The sequence below is a fragment of the Myodes glareolus genome, chromosome 21 (assembly GCF_982192425.1).
Source record: "Myodes glareolus chromosome 21, mMyoGla1.1, whole genome shotgun sequence".
NCBI lineage: Eukaryota > Metazoa > Chordata > Mammalia > Rodentia > Cricetidae > Myodes > Myodes glareolus.
The window spans coordinates 50,663,677-50,688,240 of NC_142046.1; the positions used below are offsets into that span (position 1 = coordinate 50,663,677).

Below are 24,564 nucleotides of genomic sequence, written 5' to 3' on the forward strand. Positions count from 1 at the left end.
ATTTTATTTGTTTACTAAGAATTTTCACGTGCTGAAAGAAAGCACTTTGATTCATTTTTTAAAAAGTATTTCTAAACTGGGCAAGATGCATGTTTGTAATTCCCAACTAGAGAAGCTAGTTGTTCTATTTCCAGGCCCGCATGGGCCACAAAGGGAAACTTTGTCTCATAAAAAAGGAAGAAAAGAAGGAAGGGAGGGAGGGAGGGAAGGAGGGAAAGAAAAAAGAAAGAGAAAGAGAGAGAGAAAGAAAGAAAAAAAGAGAGAGAAAGAGAAAAAGAAAGAGAGAGAAAGAGAAAGAGAAGAAAAAGAGAAAGAAAGAGAAAAAGGGAAAGAGAAAGAAAGAGAAAGAGAAAGAAAAAAAGAGAAAGAGAAAGAAGAGAAAAGGCAAGCAGAAGTGTTTATCCCATGCTCGCTCTGTACAGCGAGTTGTTTAAAGCGCTCGATCTTTTGTTTGCTCACAATAGAGGGACCCCAGAGTTGACTTGTAAAATAAGACTTAAGGGCTGGTGGTGCACACATCTGGAGAAGACCAGAGTAGGACCTCAGCAGGTTCTGAGCCTTGGGCTGGAATAGGTAGCCAAGAGTCAGGACCTCCAGGGTCTTCGAGGTGGGCAGGGTCAGAGCCCCACCACATCAGGAACGTAATTTGAAGAAGTTAAGATTTCTGGATGGTGTAGAAAAATAGCGGGAAGGTTGAAATGGCTAAAAATATGCAAGGAGACCAGAGAGGTGGTTCAGAAGTCAAGTACCCTCTCAGACTCCCGCCTCAAACCGATCCAGTGACGCAAAACAGAAGGGGGAAAAGCGTGCACTACCTGGTGGAAGCTTGGGCCTCGGCGCCCGCCGTAGAGGCGTTGATGAGGTCCGCGCGTTGCCCTGGAACCCGCAAGACGCCGCAGAACCTCCGCAGTGGACAGCGTCGGCGGGGAACCTCGGTCGCCATGTCTGTGCTGGACGTGTTGTGGGAGGACCGCGACGTGCGCTTCGACGTGTCCTCGCAGTGAGTCTCCGCGACGCGCTGGGACTCCGCTGGGACCCCGCCTTTGCGGTCCCCCGCGGCCCTCGGCCTTGCCTTGGCCCGCTGCCCATCCCGAGTGGGAGCCATCAAGGCTGCGACCCTCCGCGTCCGGCGGTGGAGGAGACTTGGACAGGGATTTCCGAAAGCGGGGTTCTAGGACAAAATCTGGAATAACTTTGCCTCTGAACGCCTAGTGTGACAGTGAAAATGAGGGCGGTGGGAGTGAGAAGTCTCCAAAACTTCCGACCACACAAACCTTGTGTCCGGGCTGAGCTTTCATCTAAATCTTTTCGTTCCTGTTAAACAGAAGCCCTGTTCGTGGGGAGTATGCTTTAAAGAGAAGATGGTTAAAAACCTTCCTGCTCAGATGTCGGGGGGTGGGGGGCGTTGAGATAATAAATGTTGGAAAACATGAAAGCTGACGTTCTCGGATCAATAGATACGTGGCGCCTCAGCAACTTCCTAATGGTGCTTTATCGTGAACAGTACCTCCTTGAATGGAAAAATGAAATATTGGTACATTTCTCAGTTTTTTGTGTCAATGGATGCCTAACATGGTATTAGTTCCTTTATGAAGTCAAGGGAAGGGATATTTGTAAAATTACAACCCACAGTAACTCGTTAGAGAGTCTTTACGGCTTTTCTATAGTTCCGGGGGTGGGTGGGGGTGTGTCTCTTAATCCAAACAAATCTCCAGTTTTCATAAACACTTCCAGTTTAGCAGACAGTCATCACATGCTGGGTACTTTGCTGATAGAGACAAATATATATATTTGAGAGAGTACTAACCACACACCCTTTCTCATTCTGGATGCAGAAGATGGGCTGCAGTATAAAGACAAATGAGCGAAAGGGCCGGTGGAGACAGCTCAGTAGGAGTCCTTTCTGTGTGCTCCATGCAGGCATGTTGGTCAGAAGTTAACCTGCAGAAGTCAGTTCTCTCCTTTGTTAGGGTCCCAGGGAGCAAACTCAGGTCACTGGTCTTGGTGGCAGCCACCTTTACTTGCTGAGCCACATCGCTTGCCCCTGAGGGTGCTTCTCCTACAACTCCTTTTAAAATCGTTCCTTCCATAACTGCCTGGTGTCCTTCCTCTACCTAGAAACCTCTTGGGAGTTGTCTGTTGTCCACAGACAACATCCTATCATATCATCCTATCGTCGTGGAGTCCCCGATTCTTCGATAGCTTGTCTCCTCAGTCACCCAACTCTGATGGAGATAATCCTGTCTAGCAAGGCTTACAGAACCACTGACTCTGGAACCTGTTGCGTTGCCTGTATCTGTAATTCCTCTCATGTGCCACTTCGTTTCTTCCCTAAGAACAGCTTTGGGTGTTTTCCCACTGCTTGTGTGTTTATCTTGTGAAGACATTACATCGACTGGGCACACATATATCTGTGAGTGGTCAGGAAGATGACTTTTCATTTATCTGTATAATTTTGATATATAGGAAATATACTAGGACATGCTTTATAACTAGATCCATTGTCCCAGGAGGGCTGTAGACACTTAAGAGCCTGATTGTTCCTTTGACTCAGACTAACTGCACACAATTAGCACATTTTTACCTCAGCACAAGTTCAAACTAGACTAAAGGCTCTTTGTAAACAGACCATCCATTTAAAACTTTACAACTCTGCACAAGGTCAGAGTCACAGATGTCTAACCAAGGTTGCTACACAAAGCACCCTAAGGAAAGCATGCCAATTCTTCACTTTCCAAGACTGCCGCCAATAGACCTGTCTCAAAGTTTGTCACTGGGCATTGTGTCCCACCCCTGGTCTGGTCACAGTCTTACTCCTGAAACCTTGGAGCCTTGTGTTGTCACGGTACATGGCTTGGCTCCTTATCGTTTACCCTACGAATGTGCTTTTGACTAATGAGAGGTAACTCTTGTGATTTTTCTCATTGCTTCAAGGCCCAAGTGAGAGAGAGAGAGAGAGAGAGTTCCTAGGATAGAGAAGAAGCTAGCATTAGAATTAGGACATGAGAATTAGAATAGAAGCAGAAGAATAAAGAGACTTGTTTGGAACAACACAGTGTGAGAGAATTCATTCGCCCTCAGATACAGAAAGTTTCTTTCATTTCCTGTAGCATCTCATCTGGACCCAGAAGAGGACCCTGGGGCTGGACCCCAAAGGCCCTCGATACCTCAGGGTCTGGAAGTTATTTTCAACTGCATGAGCACTCAGTGTTGCATTTATTATACTATTGTCTGTCCTACGCCTCTCTTCCCTGAGTAGAGTAGTAACAGATAGAGGTGAAGTTATAACCGGTACCGTTTTATGTTTATTTTAGACAGATGAAAACAAGACCCGGAGAAGTCCTGATTGACTGTTTAGATTCGATTGAAGACACAAAAGGAAATAATGGGGATAGAGGTGAGTAGATTTGAGTTTTATTTATTTGTAGTTTAATTTATGTGTGTTGATTCACGTTAGCTGGAGAAAAAGCATCATATGTAAATGTAATTGTGAGAAGAAAACAGTGAGGTCCACAGATTTTCTCCAACAGAGGAAAAGGTAGGTATTAATCCTACAGATAGAAAACACCGATTCTCCCTCAGTGTTAGCCCATCCTTAATGAGTCTGGATTCTCATGACATGAGATTTTTTAGGATAATGGTTAAAGCTCCAGGAACCTTGTTTGTAAGCATCACAGACTAGTTCCTGCCCTTGGATCTACCTTCCGCAAACAGAATGCAGAGTGATGACCATTAAATATCCTCGGCTGTAGTATCTGTAGCCTCACTTCACCTTAATCCTGCACAGCCCCCTCAGATTGAAGACAGAGCCAACGTGTAAGGAGAACATTAGTGCTACACTGAGAAGTCTGTCTGTCAGTCAAGTAGCAGAAAGTCCTGTGGGAATTCCCCCCACTTAGGACCACTGAGAAACAGCTGTGGCTGGACTATAGCATCCTTCCCAAATCAAATTGCCTGAAGCTAAGAACAAAACAACCAGTGGTCAGTGTGCAACCAACTGGACATAAAAGCTCATTACTGTTCCTCAGAGGGCAGAGTGCAGAGGGGAGCTTGGCATAACCTAAAAGGTTCTCTGGAGGAGAGTTTCAGGAGGAATCAGAGATGCAGAACCCATCATTCAGATAAAGGGATCAGTGACCTAGGGAAGGGCTAGCAAACTTTCGGCAGAACAGGCTTATTGTGGCTTTTGGGTGATTGCATGCTCTTCAGGACTTTCTTCTGAACTGCCCTACTAAGCCCCTATTTTTTGTGAGGAAGCTGTCGTTACCACTAGCCACAAGCAGATCCTGTCAGTGTCTAGGGCCTATCCTTAAAGGCATGCTGACATTTTTCAATGATCCTGGTGTCATTTGGGCCATGGGGAGGGTAAAGCCTGAACACCTAACAGCAAAAAAATGTCTTGATTTGTGCTGTGTAGAACAGAGTAATAATTTTGCTATCATAATGGCTGTAGGCAGAGGCTGCTCGTTTGTTTCCCAACCTCCCAGACCCAATATAATCACACAGAAACTATATTAATTACAACACTGCTTGGCCTGTTAGCTCAGATTTCTTGTTAACTAATCCTTACATCTTAAATTAACCCATTTCTATTATTTTGTATTTTACCATGAGGCTCGTGGCCTACAAATAAGGTTCTAGCTGGCAGCTCATGTCTTTCTCCTTCCACAGCTACATGGCATCTCTCTGACTCCGCCTACTTTCTCCCAGCATTCTGTTTAGTTTTCCTGCCTACCTCTATTGTGCCCTGCCATAGGCTCAAGCAGCTTCTTTATTCATTAACCAATAAAAGCAATATATATATATATATATATATATATATATATATATATGTTTGTATGTATGTATACATACATACATACAGAAGGACTTCCCACATCAAATGGCTAAATCTTTTTTGTTGTTTTTTTTTTTGTTTTGTTTTGTTTTTCAAGACAGGGTTCCTCTGTAGCTTTGGAGCCTGTCCTGGCACTCGCTCTGTAGACCAGGCTGGCCTCAAACTCACAGAGGTCCACTCACCTCTGCCTCCCAAGTGCTGGGATTAAAGATGTGCACCACCAACACCTGGCTGTGGCTAAATCTTAGTGAAAAATGAGTCACCTTGAGGAAGTCAAGAGAAACTTTAGTTGTTCATATACCAGTTGATAAGAGGGTTTTTCTGTCGGTCCATCCTCTGTAACAAATAGAGAACATAGATAATAAAACTTCTTTTTTGATTCATGAGGTATTCATTGAGTGCAGAATCAGTGTCAGTTCCCCTGTGTATAGAGAGTATCCTAGTCAGCTTTTATTGTCAGCTTGGCACAGCCCAGAGTGGTCTAAAAGGAGAAACCTCAATTGAGGAATTGCCTAGATTAGCCAGTGGGCATGTCTGTGAGGGTTTGTCTATTAGTTGATATAGGAGGGCCCGGACCACTTTGGGCCCCACCATCCCTAGGCAAGTGGTCCTGGGCTATATGGGAAAGCTAAGCTAACTGTGAGCCTGTGAATTAGGAAACCAGTAAACAGTGTTGGTCCATGGTTTCTGCTTTAGGATTCTTCCCTGATTTCCCTCAATGATGGCTTGTGACCTGGAAGTATAAGCCAAATAATCCCTTCCCTTTCAGATCGCTTTTGGTTAAAGCAAGAGGAGCCAAACTGCAGCAGAGAGCAGAGGCTCTGGGGTTGGGGAGCACAGTTCATTGGCGGAATGCTTTCCTAGTGTGCTCAAAGCCCTGGGTTCAATCCTCAGCACATGCCTCAGGAAGTAGATATAGGAAGATCAGAAGTTTAAAGTCGTCCAGCGTTTTTCTTTTGCTCAAAACAAGGCACTGGGTATAGTAGGAAGCTGCTTGTTAATTTCCCGGCTGCCCAGACTCCTGAAATAATCACACAGAAACTATATTAATTAAATCACTGCTTGGCCTATTAACTCTAGCTTCCTATTGGTTAGCTCTTACATATTAATTTAACCCATTTCTATTAATCTGTGTATCACCATGTGACTGTTGCTTACTGGCAAGGTTCCGTCCAGCATCTGTCTCTGGCGGGGCTACATGGTGTCTTTTTGACTCTGCCTTCTTTCTCCCAACATTCAGTTAAGTTTTCCCCACCTACATCTATTCTGCCATGCGCAGGCCCAAGACAGGACAGTCCTTTATTAACCAATAGTATTCGCAGCATACAGAGGGGAACCCCACGTCAGGCTGGGGGAAGCCTGACTACAAACAAAATCCCTTTACAGTACCTGAGTTTTATTAGAACTCAAGAAGCTTTGTTTCAGTGAAGGAATGTGCAGAGTGTGTGTTTTGTATGGAGGTGGAGATGGGAGAAGGATCTTTTGTTCCTTTCAAGTAGTTTCCAAGTGACCAACTTAAGGCTATGCCCTATTCAGGAGCCCCTGTTTTAAAGCTGTGAGTACCTCCAGAAGATTAGCACATTTAATCTACTTCTAAGTACTCTGCCATGAAATTGTCAGATTAGTGTTGGGCCCTGAAGCCGTGGAGTGTGAGATGGGGCCAGGAGATTTTATATTTGAGGAATTAGAAGAAACAAAGACAAAGAAAAAAGTCCAGGCCTGGAACAATGAGCATGGAGCTGCAGGGAGCGGTCCTTCAGGAGAAAAGAGGCAGCACCAGACTCCTGTACCTTGTAGGAGATGAACAAAGAACAGAAAATGGTGAAGAGATTCGGCTGAAAGTTCTATAAGGCAAACTCTTATCACTCCGTAACTTTCTTCTGGATATGCTAATAGAAAAGTATAAAAGACACAATAGGTGGAATGATTGGAGGAAATCCGTGTCCCTATGATTTTTAAGTCATAAAAACTTGTTTGTGAAGCATTAAAATATTAAGCCAGGCACACAGAATGAGACGCTAAGAGACGCTCGTGTGGCACTTGTGTATCGCATTTCTCGTTTCTGTGGCAATGCACGGGACAAAAGAAACTTAGGGAAGGAAGGGTTTATTCTGTCTCTCAGTTCCAGAGTAGAGTTCATCCTAACAGGCAAGTCATGGCAACAGGTGCTACCTTGCCCAACCTATACTCATTTTTTTTTTTTAAGTCATCTAAACCAGACTGACCTCAGACTTGGTATGCAGCTAGTATTGGCCTTGAACTTCAGTCCCTGAGCATCTGGATCACAGGATGCAGCTAAAACAAGTGTTGGGCATCGACCCATCAGGCTGTTGAGCCTCAGCTCCCATTTCCCCTCACTCTGCACTTTGAAAAGGGCCTTCAGCTAATCTCTTCTTCCTTGCTTTGCCTTTAGGTAGACTCTTAGTAACAAACTTAAGAATCATCTGGCATTCCTTGGCATTACCCAGAGTCAATCTTTGTAAGTATTCTTCTTAAATAAGATGCTAAAGGAAAAAAAATTACTTTTTCAGGAGTGTTGAATGGTGGATTTTGTATTTAAAACAGACAAAACACAAAAATCTGAAGTGCTGAGGACAAAGCTCAGTGGTAAGCTTCATTTCTGCTGAGAGCTCTCTGTCCACTGAGCTACATCCCTAACCTCAGTTTGAACCTCTCTCATAAAAACTTTAAAAGTTGTACTTTTGCTCATGTTTAATTTTCAAAGCTTTTAAGTTTTAGGTTTATTTTTTTTACTGTATTATGTTTTTCCATTTACTATATCATACTCTTTATATTCTTTGTCTTTTTTTCAATTTTAGCTATTGGTTACAACTGCATATTGAATATTACAACAAGAACTACTAACTCCGTAAGTCTGAAAAGTCCTAGTGAAGTAGATGTATGGTGGAAAACATTAGATATTTAAAGTTAAGGCTTGCTTCCACCTTAAATGGAAACTTGCGCTTTAACTCTGAACTTTATAATAAATTTGTCCTTACAGAAACTACGAGGCCAAACTGAAGCTCTTTATATGCTGACAAAATGTAACGCCACCCGATTTGAGTTTATTTTCACAAATCTGGTTCCTGGAAGCCCTAGACTTTTTACCTCTGTGATCGCTGTGCACAGGTACAGAAGCCCTTCACAGATTTTTGAATATGTCAAATTATTTTGATGTAATGGTATAAAGGATGAAATTTAGATGTACAACAATATCTTCTAGTTGCAAATATCTCAGGTATTTAGAATAATATGCTTTATTATCTTATATCCCAGGTATTTAGAATAATACACTTTATTATCTTATATCTCAGATATTTAGAATAATACACCTCGTTATCATATATCCCAGGTAATTAGGATAATACACTTCAATATCACTTGTCGAGCACCTTAAAAGAATATTGTGTAAGGTCCCAGGCGTGGTGGTGCACACTTGTACTCCCAGCGCTCTAGAGGGTAAAGCAGGAGGGTTGGGGTCTGGGTCATCCTGGACTATGTATTGCTACTCTTTGTAAAATGGAAGACTATTGGAAAGATTTTACTAAATTATTTACGAAGGAAAAAAATTTCATGTAATGAGTTTAAAAGGTTTTCAGAAATACAAATAGACATTCAGGTGTTTTCCCTAAGTAATTTTTCTTTATACTTACTCAGATTATTAGTCATGCTTCTCTGACCGTCTATGTACAAGGTTTATCTCAGGATATGTGAGGTACAGCCTGATGGCTGAGCACCTGCCTAGCATAATCAAGGTCTTGGGTGCCATCCCCAGCACTATAGCCAACAACGTATAGTTTTCAATTTTTATAGTCAAACACTTAAATCATAGCTCTTTGTTTGTCTTAATAAGTACTGTGATCAAGACTAGAATACATAGTAAGTTCAAAGCCAACATCTAATTTTTAAGAATACGACAAAATGAAAAGCTTGAAGTGGTTTATTAAGGGAGCATAGGAGCTGCTTTCTATTAATAATATAAAAATATTGTGTTCTGAGCCTGCAAGGTGGCTCAGCAGGTAAACGTGCCTCCTGCCAAGCCTGATGACCAAGTTCTGTCTCCAGAACCGGCATGGCAAGAGAAAACCTACTGTCACAGTTGTTTCTGGTCTCTACACATGTACTGTGGTATGCACACACGCGCACACATACACACACACAAGTGTGAAAAATAAAACAAAAACACTTTGTTGCTTCCTAAATGAATAGTGTAAGCAGTTCCGTTCTCCAACTGGTTATTTCTTGATGATAATGAACTAAATGAAATTAAGATTTATAGACAGGATGCTCAAACTCTACTGCTTAACAACGGAACAGAATCCTAACTAAAGGAAAATCAGATTTTGTTTGGCTTTTTTTTTCTCCCTCTACCTCTCCGCCCTAGATACTCTTTAGCATTGACATAGAGTTTTCTCTGCATGGATAGATACAAACATAATATTTTCAAGTCATAGTGAAAAAACTAACTGGACTTTTGCCTGTGTCCAGAGAGTACTGATAACTTTGAGTAACACTGGGAAATGAAGGGGTGGGCACTGCAGTAACTGTGCCGGTGTCCTGCCCCCGGATGGGAAGCTAGAGCTACTCATCCTCACTGAAAGGGAAACGATTTTTTTTCCTTTGGGTTTTTTTTTTTTTTTTTTTTGAAATGGTCTCTATAGCCCAGGCTGGACTAGAACTCAGTAGGTTGTGCAGGATGGCCTCAAACTGTCAACAAGCAGTTCTCCTGCCTCAGCCTCCCAGGTGACGAGCTGACAGGCCTGTGCTACAACAGCCAACTGGAGGCTGTTTGAATTCCGCATAACGACGAGTATCCTCACAGCACCGCACTTTGTTTGGAGTCACGGGTCTTTGTTCTCGCCTTTTCTGTAGAGCATATGAGACATCTAAAATGTACCGTGACTTTAAGCTGAGAAGCGCAGTCATTCAGAACAAGCAGCTGAGGTTGTTACCGCAAGAGCACGTGTACGATAAGATCAACGGCGTTTGGAATTTATCCAGCGACCAGGTACCGCATAAAGGGGTGACTTCTGAGACTGTCTCAGCAGCCATTCCCACTCATCGTTGGGTGGGTGTCATTGTTAAGGTAGCATTCGAGGTGTGGATAAATTACAGCTTTACGTTATATCCTGACTTCTGTGCTCTTATGCCCTTTACATGACTTCTGTAGAGAACCAAAAAGGGCAATGGGCCTCAGACATGATCTTGTTCAGGCTGCTCCCTCCTTGGGTGGGAAACACGGAGTCACACGTGCCCATGCACCAATTCATCACTATGACACACTGGCAGAAGCGAGCCCTGGTGTGGACAGACAGAAGTACCCCTGGCACTCACCATGTAAAGCAGACTGGCCAGGAATTTGTGGAGAACCTGCCTAGTTCTGTTCTCTGAGTCTCAGGGCTTATTAGCATGCACCCAGTTCCACTGAGACCTTCTTTATTTTTATTTATTTATTTTTTTTGTTTTTTTCAAGACAGGGTTTCTCTGTGTAGCTTTGTAGTCTGTCCTGGAACTAGCTCTGTAGACCAGGCTGGCTTTGAACTCACAGAGATCCACCTGTCTCTGCCTCCTGAGTGCTGAGAATAAAGGTGTGAGCCACATCACCGTCTGGCTCCACAGAGACCTTTTATCCTGTGTGTGTGCTTAGCTTTGAGACAGGGTCTTATTATATAATCCAATCTGCTCTAGAACCCGGCTTCTTCAGCTGAGTACTGGGCTTCAGACCCACTACCTCACAGCCACTAGCTCCTGGGAGGTCAGTGCCTCTGGCCCCCATGGACACTAACGCTCACATGTGCATATCCACACACGCGCGCACATGCACACACACACACAGACACACACACAGGTATATAGGTTGGTGCCACAGCTTACCTCCAACACTCAAGAGGCAGAGGCAGGCAGTTAGTTCTCCATCGGTTTAAAGCCAACCTTGTCTACATAGTGAATTCCAGACCAGCCAGAACTACAAAGTGAGACTCTGCCTCAATATAAACAAATATAATTTAAAATATATTTCATTGTTCCTGTTGGTGGTGGCGTTTTGTTTTATTTTATGTGTATAGATATCTCACCTGTGTGTACACCTGTGGACCATATGTGTGCCTTGTGCCTATAGAGGCTGGAAGATAGAGGTCATTGGCTGCCTTGGAACTGTATTACAGATGGTTTGACCTGCCTTGTGGATACTGGGGATTGAACCTGGCTCCACTGAAAGAGCAACTAGTGCTCTTAGCTACTAAGCCATCTCTCTAGCCCCAAGATTTGTTTTTGGAGACAAAGTCTCACTGTGTAGCCCACGTTGGCCCTGGACTCATGGTCTTCCTGCCTTAGCCTCCCGAGTCCTGAGACTATGGGGTGAATTACCACATCTGGCTGTAGTTTTGATGTAGTCAGTATTAAAGAGTCATCATATATCCTGATAGGTCGATGGGGGTTATACCGTAGTTTTATTCTCAGTTGACATAACTCCTTTGCTCAGACATAGCTCAAGTTTGAGTAAGTATAGAAAGATGTAATTTTTAAAAAATGCTGTGTGTCAGGTACTATATTGAAGGCCTTTTTGTGGGGGGGTTGCTTTTTTGTTTACTTGTTTAATTGATATTTTTCAAGGCAGAGTTTCTCTATGTAGCCCTGGCTGTCCTGGAATTTACTCTGTAGACTAGGCTATTCTCAGACTCCCAAAGGTAGATGCCTACCACTGCCTCCTGAGTGCTGAGATTAAAGGCATGGGCCACCACCACCTGACTAAGGTGCGTTAAAAAAAAAAAAACAGCAAAAATATGGGTTATTTATTCAAATTTCCAACCTACATTTGACGAAATATACCACATGGAATTTTTTTGGTCATTGAAATGACTCAGTGGATAGAGATGCTTGCGTACAGCCTTGACAGCCTGAGTTTGATTCCCGGATCCCATAAGGTGACCAGAAAAACCTCACTCTAGAGAGTTGTCCTGTGAACTCCACACATATGCACACACACAATAAATTTTTAAAAATTTAAAAAGAACTTTGTTCTCAGACAGATATACTAACTTTGATGTTTTAATATTGGTGTCCTATTGCTTAATGATACCAGGGTCCGGGCATTCAGTCATCCTATTGGGCCAGCCTGCAAATAGTAGAGTCACTGTATAGTATATAGTGTATAATATATAGTCCATAATACTAACTTCTTTATTAATCTACTGCTGGGATAATCAGAATTATTCTGGGTCTTAGAAAACAGACTGGGAATACAAACAATCAATCACTGATGTACCTCTCTCTCTCTTCTGCAGGGAAATTTAGGAACTTTTTTTATTACCAATGTGAGGATTGTGTGGCATGCAAACATGAACGACAGTTTTAATGTCAGCATACCATATCTGCAAATTGTAAGTTCATGCATTTTGGTTACAGCCTTTCAATTTAGTGTATTAGTATAGTTAATAACTGGATGTTTGGGGTTATATGAGTTCTGGGTTTTTTCCTTTTGATATGCTATTAATTATAAAAGCATGCTTTTGGGGCCACTAAGATGGCACAGGTTAAGGTGCTTGCCACCACACCCGAGTTCAGTCCCGATGACCCACACGGTGGAAGGACAGCCACCTCTACTCTGACCTCTGTGCTCATACACGTGTCCCTCCCCAGATAAATAAAAAGTAAATAAATATAATTTTAAAGTATAGTTAAAAATAAGTAAATAAAAGCAAGTTTTCAAAATGTTGATTTTGTTATTTTAACAGAGAAAAGGCTTAAGGTATTTATAAATCAGGCAGAGCAGATCCTTTTAGTTCCAACACTGGAGCAACAAAGGTAGAAGGATTTCCCCAAGTTCAGGCTCAGTACACATAGCAAGTTCCAGACCAACCAAGGTGACGTAGTGAGACCATGTTTCAAAAACAGAAAAGGAAGGGAAAAGGACTGAAGGACTGGGGGTGTAACTCACTGCTAGTGCCTGGCTAGTATGTTCAAAACACTGGGTTCAGTCCCCAGCACTGAAAGAAAGAAAACAACTGTAGGCAGACTTCTCTGTCCCAGCAGTTCCAAATGAGCACTCAGAGACTAATTAATTATAAACGCTCAGCTGATGGCTTAGGCTTGTCTCCAGCCAGTCTTACAACTTAAAGGAGCCCATTATCTCGTTTTCTACACATCTCGTTCCCTCTGCGTCTAGCTCAAAACTCCTCAGACTCTGCCCTTCTTCTTCCCAGCATTCTCTTTGCGCCCCAAATCCTGCCTTGCTATCAGGCAGTCAGCTTTTTAATTAACAATGAGAGCAACACATTTTCCCAGTGTACAGAGGGATTGTTCCACTGCAAATGGCTTCCCAAGAGACAGGAGCGACAGCTCAGTGTTAAGAGTGCCTGCTGCTCTTTCTGAGGACCCCAGTTCAGTTCCTAGTCCTGATAGCAGTTAGCTCACAATTGCCTGTTACTCCATTTCCAGGGGGTCCAACGCCCTCCAAAGGCACATACATGGCATACACACAGATAGATGATCATACGCATAAGTAAAGATTAGGAAAAAAGGAGTTAGCCACAAAGCAACAGTCCTCCTTGGCCTGTGCTTCAGTCCTGTCTCCAGCTCCTGCCCTGACTTCCCTTCGTGATGGACTACGATTAGGACACAGGAACTGAAATAACCCCTTTCCTCCCGAGGTTGCTTTTGGTCTGGTGTTTATCACAGCAGAAGCCCTCACTAAAACAGTGTCACTTTGTGCTCCATGATCAACAGTCAAGACCGTGAGCCAGCGCACAGCCCTGCTGTTGAGGAGCATCATTCTGGCAGAGGAAGCAGCACATTAAATGGATAGTCATAGAGTTTGATAGGAAGGAAATCTAAAGAAATATGACCATCTGTTTTGTTTGTGGTACTGGAGATCAAACCCAGGGCCTTGTACAAAATAGACAAGTACTCCACCACTGAGCTGTGTCTCCAGACAGAAATAGTCAGGTGTCAAGGCTGGGTGTCAGCACGCGGGTGCTTGATAAGTTGATATCTATATTGTTTATTGCTTGGTTTTGTTTAGTTTGAGATGTTTTTTGAGGCAGAGATTCTATAGTCCTGACTGATGGAACTCACCGTGCCATCCAGGAAGGGCCTCAGATTCACAGCACTCCTTGTGCCACCCCTACCCAGGGGCCCACCCCCACCCAAGGGCCCACCCCCACCCAGGGGCCCACACCCATGCATTGTTTGCCGCTGCTCTGTGCTCCTTTATGTGGCTGCAGCTTACCTAGCCTCACCCCTGCTGTGCTGAGTATGTCCTGAGTAGTAAACAGCCTTGTGCTTTCTGGTCTTCAGATGGAATTCTGTTGTTGTTTAAGAATAGAGTTGCCAAATGCGACTTCTGGAATGAATTCAGCCTGACCCAAACAGCTTGCAATACGATACATCACAGCTTGTCACTTAGGAGTCATACCCCAGCTTCAGCTCCAGCCTCAGCCACGGCTCCACAGCCCCAGCGCTGTGTGTGTGTGTGTGTGTTTGTGTGCGCGCGCGCGTGCACCCTGTCTGACCAGCCTGTGTCACCTGTTTAGATAGACAGGTCTAGATTAACGTTTGTCTTAGTTTTCTGTCGCTGTGATGAAACACCATGACCAAAAGCAACTTGGGGAGCAAAGGGTTTGTGTCCACATCACTTCACTTACTCCCAGAGAAAACAGTCCGTTACACTTTGAGCACTTAGTGGCTTTTCTAGCCCAAAGTTCAAATGCCGCCACAGTCCTCCCAAAGACACCTGGTCAGATATATCACAGCAGCGCCCCGTGAGCTGGCACAGATTCCGACTTAGGGATTCTGTTGCTGTTAAATCAACTTCGGGAGGAAGAGGTTTGTTTTAGCTTATGGTTCTACAGCACAGTCCATCCCTGAGGGAAGTGAGGGCAGGAACTCAAACAAGACGGACCTGGAGGCCGAAACTGATACGAAGGCCATGGGGGAATGTGGCTTACGGGCTAGAACCCTCATAGCTTGCTCAGCCTGGTTTCTTGTAGAATCCAGGACAGCCTGCCCTCGTAGCACCATCCACAATGAGCAGGGCCCTCTCATACCAATCATGAATTATGGGAACGCCATACAGGTCAGTCTGACCTCTCAGTTCAGGTGCTCTCTTCCCAGGTGACCCAAACTTTTGTCGGTTTGGCAAAAAACTAACCAGAGCCAGGTGGTGGTGGCGCACACCTTTAATCCCAGCACTTGGGAGGCAGGCAGAGACAGGTGGATCTCTGTGAGTTTGAGGCCAGCCTGGTCTACAAAATTAGTTCCAGGACAGGCCCCATTGCTACAGAAAAACCCTGTCTTGGGGAAAAAAAAAAAAAGAGCAAGGTGTAAGAAATAGAATGGTACATATAACTTTAATCTAGTTTTAGGAGCCAAGAAAGTCACTGACTCCTAATAACTAAAAATCACTGGCCTTTTGTGTAAAATATTCAGACAACCTATTGACTATAGCTGTCAGGAATATCGGAATCGGGTGGCTCTACATGGTTGTCTTCTGTACATGGTTTTGTCTACTGGCCATCTGTCTTCAGTAGGAGTCTCATTGTTTTCTGACCCCTGTGGTAAGAGGGTAGAGGGGCTTCTGTCTTTTAGACGATAAAGAGTAATTCTTTGGCAAAAGTAGATGTGCTAGCTCACACTAAGGTAAGTTAAGGTAGGAGGATTTCCCAGAGTTCCAGGCCAACCTGAGGTATAAGACCCTTTTTCAGAAGCCAGGGCTACAGCGCAATACATAACTAAAATAGATGTGTATTAAAGAGTCACTGCTATTAGATAATAAAAATGTGTGTTTTTTTCTTTTTCATTTCATATAGCGTTCAATAAAGATTAGAGATTCAAAATTTGGCTTAGCTCTTGTCATAGAAAGCTCTCAACAGGTAAGATATTTTACATTTTTATTAAACTGATACATTTTAACTGTGTGGCTAGGGTTTTAGTTGTTATTCTATCGTAACCAGTTTACTTGCAAGAAGATCAGCTATAACATGGAGATCTATAAAGTGTTTGAAATCTTATAGTAATTGTCTCCAACGAAAAAATTCTTCCTGTGTGTTTGCGACCACAACCTCAGGAACCTCAGCCTCAGCCTCCTAAGGGCTAGGATTGTAGGTGTGGGCACCGTTTTACTCTCTGCCAGTTTGCTCTTTAGATGGATATAATCATTATCATCATTATATTAATGAAATTATGAGGGAAATCACTGTGCTAGGTCAACATATTTCATACATTCTCTCAATCTAATAACTCCATGAAATGGCTATTTTCCCTTCTTACCATCCAGGATCCAGAGGTCCGCAGTCAAGCTGGTAGGGATGGAGCTTTATTTTCATCCTGGGTTTGTTTGATCCACACTTGCTTTGAGAAACAGGGACGTGCAGAGAAGCATATATACGCCGAGATTTTATATTCTCACAGACTGAACAGTATCTGACTATGAACTGCTGTCTACCCCTTATGTGATGTTTTTGCAAAAGCACATTTGAAACTTTTAAAATACTTTACTTATGGCCTTGAATTCTGTGTAGACTAGGCTGATCTTGAGCTTGTGATTCTCCTGCCTCTGCCTCCTGAGTCTGAGATAACAGGGCGTGTTGAACCATGCCCCCAAATACATTGTTTAAGTGAGCTCTTAGAGGGCTGTTCTAGCTACTGCCCAGCCCTCTGCTCCTTCACAGTGTCCTCAACAACTGTTCTTCCTTTTCAGCACAAGGGGCAAAGTTATAAAATCAATTCTAAATTTAAAAGTGAATGTCTATTCTTTTTTTCCCGTGGCCTATTACTGTCATTTACTAAGTACTATATCCCAAGAAGTGTACCAACAGGATATACTTACTCTGTTTAATACAACCATTTGATAACCATTCCATGTTTTTTTCTTTTAAATCAGGCTTAGAAAGAAGAAAAGAATATTGTCTAATATTAGTTGTTGAACCAGAATTGAACCCAAAAGTGTGTGCTTTTAGCACAAAATATGCTCTTATCTCTTATAGTATGATACTTTAAAACAAACAAAATACTCTTTCTACCAACCTGTGGTCAATCATAGTCAAGGTGGTTTGCAAACCCTTCAAGGAAATAACTTCAAATGAAGCATTGTTTTTTTTAATTTTTATGATTTATTTATCTTTTATTTTATGTGCATTGGTGTGAAGGTGTCAGGTCCCCTGGAACTGGATTTTCAGACGGTTGTGAGCTGCCATGTGGGTACTGGGAATTGAACCTGGGTCCTCTGGAAGAGTAGTCAGTGCTCTTAACCGCTGAGCCATTTCTCCAGCCCAAATGGAGCCTTCTTTAATGGATAGTCTGTTCCTTCTCAAGACCTAGCAAAACTTAGTTCCTTTTGGCCATCATATTCCACTGTGCATATTTTTCACCTGGGAAGATGGGCTTGTGTTTAAAGATGATCTGGACATACTACAGAATATGAGGGAGGCAGGCGTTTAGGAAGAGAAGTCGGAAGATGAGCTGCTCCTGTGTTGCTGCCATTGGCAGCCCTTCCACGATGCCCTGGAGACTTGCTGTGCTCTTGTGTTTGCCTTTTTCAGAGCACAGAGTTCAATTTCTTTGGAGCCGCTTAGCTGTGATGCTCCAGAACAAAGACAGATAGCCTTCTCTCATTGCATTCTGTAGCTATTGCTCCTCAGACTTGGTTTTTGTTTTTTCGTTGTTTTTTTCTCATAGAGTGGAGGATATGTTCTTGGCTTTAAAATAGACCCTCTGGAAAAACTACATGAATCAGTTAAGGAGATCAACTCACTTCACAAAGTCTATTCTGCCAGCCCGATATTTGGAGTGAATTATGAAATGGAAGAAAAGGTAATGTGTTCAATATTGTGGATATAGAGTTTGCTGATCTGATTTCATACTACCTATGAAATTCAAAAATAAACTCACTGTGTACCAACTTAACCATCTATGTAGACCATGGTCAAGTGAGCATGGCCTCAGACTGGCCATCTCTAACTGGTGATGTATTGTCTTCTGGTTGATTGCCATCATTCATTCCTCTTGCCCAGCCTAGGTAAGCAGCCTGTTCAGGACAATGTCTGTGTTCGTGGCTCCTCTAATATACACAGAGTTTGTCAGAGTTTGAGTTCCTCACCATATCAGCTTTAGTTTTAGCCTCCCACAGCTGCAATAGCTTGAACAAACCTTAAAGGCCTCATAGACACCATCCTGTTCCCGATGGTCCCACAATGTAGCAAATCCAGCATTGGCTCCATCAATGTGACCCATCTCCAGTCCTGTTGCCCAGTGCTTCTGGCATGCTAGTTTGGAGATATGTTATGGGTTTCTGTTTGTTTGCTCTCTGGCCATTTACTTGGTTTTGAGCCATAGTTTTTTAGCCAGACTGGTCCTCCATCTACCTGCTGTAGACTCAGCATCTATACTCCTGGTACCTCAGACGCATACAACTGTGCCCAGCTAGTTTTGAGATGTTTTGAGTGTCATGCCTTCCTCAGCTGTTCTGGTTGCAGTACCAATTCCTATTCTCCAGGTGCATCAGCTTTCTCCTGGTCTGATCCTCTGTCCAGCTGCAGCCCTCATCATCTGATCTGTCACTAGCATCTGCACTGTCTACACGGGTACCCTTGCCCCAGGCTCTACCTCTGGTGCTCTCCCAATTTTAGCCCCATCACTGACCACTCCATCACAGGTTCCCTTGCTTTCTGCTCCTTTCTGGGGCCCCAGTGTATACTCTAATGTAGAGTCCTAGTCATCTACTTTCATCAGGACCCTTGCTGGTATTCCGGCTGCTGGACCATACCACAACCACGGCCTCTTCCCTCTCCTCTCTCAGACTGCAGTGTGTAGCCAGAGAGAACCAGGAAGCAGGCTGGGCTCTCTGACTTCTCTGAGGCATCTGCCTTCGACTCTCCCTTCTCTGCATATTCTTCCAACATCATCTTTTGTTCTTATTTGTTTTGTGAATGTGTGCAGTGGCACGTGTGTGGAGGTCAGAGGACAGCTCTCAGGGGTCCGTCTTCTCCTATCCTGAGGGTGCAGGGAGAGTTCATCATGCCTTTCCCCGCTGAGCAACCATGGCTCCAGCTCCTCCATTTTCTTTAGCTTAGATGTTTCTGGAAGCCTTGTACATCTCTCTGGTCCTGACACTGTCATTTTACCTTATGTCTAAATACTCTTGAATATTGTCTCATAGATAAGCATCCCAAATAATAGAAATATCAATTTTTATTAGAAAATTTTTGCATTATTTGTGTGAGCGCATGTAGGTATATGTGTGTGGAAGTCAGAGGATGACTTTTGGGCGCTGGTTTTCCTACAGATGCTCTGGGGATCTGGGATCAAACTCCAATCAGCAGCCTGGCAACAAGCCATAGAGAGATTGCGAGCCTGATATTGAATTTCTTTTCATTTTTAAAAATTATTTTATTATATGCAGGGAGTATACCTTTAACCCCAGCACTCAGGAGGCTGAGACAGGTGGGTCTCTGTGTATCAGAGGCCAGCCTGGCTTACATAGCAACTTTCAGGGCAGTCTGATCTACGTAGGGCAACCATGACTCCAAATAAATTATGGTTTATGTGTGAGTATGTGCTTGTGTAGGCAGGTGGCCTCAGAGCCCAAAAGAGAGTGTGGATCCCTGGAGCTGGAGTTATAGGTAGTTGGGTCCCCTGGAGCTGGAGTTATAGGTAGTTGTGCGCAACTGAAGTGAGCACGGAACCCAGGCTTCTATAAGAGCAGCAATTGTTCTTAACCACTAAGCCATCTCTCCAGCCCTAGAACAGAATTCTTTTTTTTTTTTTCTGGTGGGGAGGGGTTTCAAGACAGGGTTTCTCTGTGTTGCTTTGGAGCCTTTCTTGGCACTCTCTCTCTAGATGAGGCTGGCCTCAAACTCACAAAGATCCACCTGCCTCTGCCTCCCAGTGTTGGGATTAAAGGCATGCGCCACCACCGTCCGGCTAGAGCTAAGTTCTTTATTTCATAATTTATCTTCATAATTGCATTATCCAAGTCAGTAAGATATATTAGACCTCAAACATGACATTGCTAAATAAGAGTAGCCATGGCATTCCTTCTCAGATGTAGTGTTCTACTGACTTAGGATTGTTACTTTCTGTTGCTAAAGGTAAGAGTGCTTGAAATCTTGGGGATTTCCTTCATTTTCTCCATTATCTTATCTTGCATATTAATTTAATCCTACCAGTTTTCTCTGTGTCTGTCCCTCCTTTTCCTTTAAGACTGTGATTGCTGCTTCTGTGTGAGGAATGATGGAAAGTCAGAGTCTAGAACCTGACTGTAGTCCTAAATTCACTGGATCCTAGGCACCTGGCTTCACTTTTATCTGGTTCCATGGACAGAACCTTTTCACGGTTACATGTACAAATCCTCTCACAGTTACATGTACAGATCCTCTCACGGCTACATGGACAGAATTTTCTCATGGCTACATGGACAGATCCTTCTCACGGCTACATAAACAGAACCTTCTCACAGTTACATGTCCATACTGCAGGGTGCACAGGAAATGTCTCTTGGGATTCCACGTCTTCTCTTCTATGGCTTTCATTTCTTCTTTCCTCCCTCCTTTGACCCCAACTCTCTCCCATAACTAACCATGGTCACCCACTCTCTGACTTCTCAGAACCTTCTAACCTTCACGGTGGCCTCCTCTGACTAGGCCTTTTATGTCTGAAAGAAAAGTAATTAAGAGTTTTTTAAAGAATTTCTCAGCCAGGCAGTGGTGGCACAACCTTTAATCCCAGCACTTGGGAGGCTGAGACAAGAGGATCTCTGTGAGTTTGAGGCCAACTTGGTCTACAAAGTGGGTTCTAGGACAACCAGGGCTGTTACACTGAGGAAACCCTGTCTCAAAGAGAAAAAAAAATCTCTAAATACACTATATATGTACACATTTCCAGTTTTAATTGTTTTGATGATGTTGAATTCAGGTTTAAAACTTTTTGCTTCACTTTTACAACTCACATTAGTTTTCCTATAAGAATATGAACTATGGACTGACCTGAGCGGTCTTCACGGTCACCTTTACAAATATCTGCAGCTCTCACAGTGCGTTTTTCTAAAAGAACTTGTTTCATACTGACTCCGACATCTTAATTTTTAGCCACAGCCACTTGAAGCTCTGACAGTTGAACAGATTCCAGATGATGTGGAAATAGACTCTGATGATCACACGGATGCTTTTGTGGTGAGCACCAGAAAGAATTAGTAGATTTCTTGTGATGTTTACCTGAGTCATGTCTAATGAATAATGTCTAATGAATAATGGTGTAACTGTGTACAGTGTTGTAAAACGTGAGACTTTTGACATGAGTTTGAGGGAATTTTTTAAGTAAGAGAATTTCTTTTGTGAGAAGACTTTTAAATTCCCAACTTAGGGAGGAGGCAGAGGCAGGCAGATCTGTAAGTTCAAGGCCTGCCTGGTCTACAGAGTGAGTTTCAGGACAGCCAAGACTACACAGAGAAACCCTGTCTTGAAAAACCAAACAAACAAACAAGCAAAAAAAAAAAAAAAAAAAAACCCAAACTAAAAGCAAAAAAAATTCCCAAGCAACCTAGGAAATAGTTTGTGAACAGTTAGTGGATTTGATTTATGATAATTAATTTAAAGTCTTTACAGAATTCATCTTTATAAAATGACTTTTAATTTACATTATTTTGGAAGGATATGTATTTGAAAAATATACTTTCCTGTTTCCAAATATGTATTATTTAATTAGCCAACATACTAATGTTGAACTGGGTATATGTTGTGCGAGAGGGCCTGCTTTTTGTCCCAGCTGCCCAGCTAGCTTACACTCGAAATAATTACACAGAAACTGTATTAATTAAATTACTGCCTGGCCCATTATTTCTAGCCTCTTATTGGTTAACTCTCACATCTTGATTTAAATTTAACACCATTTCTAATAATCTGTGTTCACCACGAGGTTGTGGCTTACCAGGAAAGATTCAGCATGTCTTATCTGGTGGCTGGCTCCATGGTGGCTCTCTGACCCTGCTTTCTTCCTCCCAGAATTTAGTTCTGTCTACCCTGCCTACCTATGTTCTGACCTATCAGGCCAAGCAGTTTTCTTAATTAATTAACCAATGAAAGCAACACATAGATAGAAGAACCTCCTACACCAGGTGTGTTAATACAAGCCTTCAATCCCAGAACTCAGGAGGTGGAGGCAGGTGGATCTCTGTGAGCTCAAGGCCACTTAGTGAGAGACTCTGTCTCAGAAAATAAAGTGATGCTTTCTAGTGTTTCCATACCTACAGGCTTATGAATCTGACCATAGCACATACCTTCCCTCCAGCAACAGAGCTTCAAATAAAGATGTGAAATTGGCACAAACCACCCTCAAACTGTATACTGACACATACAATTGAAGTGCTATTTTGATTTGCTTCTGGGTTTATTTGTTCGTTGAATCTTTTTGTTTTGTTATGGTGGTTTGTTTTACATTTAATTATGTCTGTGTATGAGTGTGTGCACATAAGTGCAGGGGCTCTTGGAGGCAGAGGCCACAGATCTACTGGAGCTGGGGTTAGAGATTGTGAGCTGGCTGGTATGGTTTGGGAATTAAAGTAGATGCTCTGAGCCATTTTCCCAGCACTAGCCTAGAAGACCTCTTGACCCTGCCTCCAAATCCATGTGCTGGTATTGCAGCCACCATACTTTTTTGGTTGGTTGGTTAATTTTGTTGCTATTTTTGTGTGTTTTTTAGTTTATGAGACAGGGTTTCTCTGTGTAGCCCTGGCTGTCCTGGAACTGACTTTGTAGTCCCGGCTGACCTTGAACTCAGATCCGGCTGCCTCACCTCTGCTTCCAGAGTGATTAAAGGATTAAAGGCATACACCACCATGCCCAGCTCTGAGTGACTACCTTTCTTAATGATGTATTTATTGGTATTCTGTCTGCACGTTTGTCTGTATGAAGGTGTCAGATCTCTTGGGGATGGATTACAACTGCTATGTGGGTGCTGGGAATTGCTTTTGGGTTACGTTTGTTTGTTTGTTTGTTTGTTTTTATGTGCATTGCTGTTTTGCCATGGATTTTGGGTCCCCTGGAACAGTAGTTACAGATAGTTGTGAGCTGCCATGTGGGTTCTGGGAATTGAACCCAGGTCCTCTGGAAGAGCAACCAGTGCTCTTAACCACTGAGCCATCTCTGTAGTCTCTCTGCCATCATCTTCTGAAGCAGAAGTAGAGAAGTCAAGCTCCAAAAACGTTTCCCTTCTGGCTAACAGTGCTGTAAATCAATTAGAAAACCTGTTTGCTTAGAGCATAGAGTGCAACTTGTACAGACATTAATACTGGCATAGGAAATTTTAAAATGTTTGTTACTTTGTTTTTAAGATGAGGTCTCACAGTGTAGCCCTTGCGGGGGAACTCGCTGTGTAGACAAATCTGCCTTCACACTTGGGAAGTTCTAACTGGCCTCTGCCTCTTCCGGTGCTGGGATTAAGGGCCTGTACCACCACGAGAAATGAGTGGCAACATTATAGGTGAAGAAGCTATCAACTGCACAGTAACCAAATGTGAAATATACTTAGTTATTAACTCTTTCTGAAAATTAACTGCCTGCTCTTTAGACCCCTGATTTATTTTGTATGAAGCATGTAAAATATCATTTTTTTTCTCTTATAGGCTTATTTTGCTGATGGAAATAAGGTAAGGACATTTTACCTTTAGTTTTCTGTTGTTTTATTTTATTTTTTTGAGTCTCAATATTACAGCATTTAGCATTCACTAACTTAGTGAAACACTTTTTGTTTTTCCTCTTCCTTGCCCGCCTTCCATTCCCACCTCATCTTCTTACCTTCCCCCAAAGCAACAAGACCGTGAACCTGTATTTTCAGAAGAACTGGGGCTTGCAATAGAGAAACTGAAGGATGGATTCACACTGCAGGGACTTTGGGAAGTAATGAGTTGAGCTTGAGTTGAACTGGATTTCTATTTAAATATGTCTCAAGATTAAAAGATACCACTCGCCTGCTCTAGGCATGGAATAGTTTCTATATTTATAGCTTTTATATTTTATGAAAAGTTTTTAATAATTAAGGAAAAATTCCTGGATTTTAGAAAACTGCCAGTTTTCTAAAAATTATATTCAAGATTGTAATTGAAGTGTACCTGGTTTGTAAATGTTTTTATTGTACCTAATGCTTGTAAAATAGCAATTTACAGATATTAAGTGACTATATCATGTTGGATTTAATAAAGTTTTTTATTTAGCACCACTTAATGTTTTGAAAGTATTATTTAAAAAAAAGATCATTCTTAAGTAATAAGCAAATACTTCTTGACTACAAATCATGTTTAAATATATTATCACAGGGCTCTTATACAAATACAATTCTGTTGTTTGTTTGTTTTTGAGACAGGGCCTTACTATACAGCTCTGGCTGTTCCAGAACTCACAAAGATCTGCCTGAAGCCTCCTAAATTACAGTTCTTAAACACATCATTTTTAGGGGCTCATTTTTGTAAAAACTAATAATTTTAACTATTGTGTATATTACTAAAGAATGCTAATTTGTAAATAATGGTATGATGGTTTCAACAAGAAGTTACTTGCTTTATAAGGAAATTGTTCATTCATAAATTGTTTTGTTCATTCATTGGCCATCTCCTTGTTTGTATTCAATGAGACACCTTTGAACATTTCTCTTAACTGCTGAGCTACCTCTCCAGCCCCACCTTTGAACGTTTCTCAGATAACATTTTTGGGACCTCACTGACATCATTCAGTTGTTTTGGATAC

At 42.5% G+C, this 24,564-nt stretch overlaps 1 protein-coding gene across 1 annotated transcript; it reads left to right on the top strand.

The window, feature by feature from the left end:
• Positions 1–565: 565 nt before the first annotated feature.
• Positions 566–24,040, top strand: Bbs5 (Bardet-Biedl syndrome 5). Its single transcript, XM_048426081.3, has 12 exons — positions 566–1,000; positions 3,315–3,397; positions 7,251–7,316; positions 7,657–7,706; positions 7,839–7,966; positions 9,710–9,845; positions 12,121–12,216; positions 15,643–15,705; positions 17,510–17,644; positions 20,917–21,000; positions 23,448–23,471; positions 23,632–24,040. Exons 1-12 carry the CDS (start codon positions 699–701, stop codon positions 23,731–23,733), a joined length of 1,269 nt encoding a protein of 422 aa, XP_048282038.2. The 5' UTR covers positions 566–698; the 3' UTR covers positions 23,734–24,040.
• Positions 24,041–24,564: the final 524 nt, after the last annotated feature.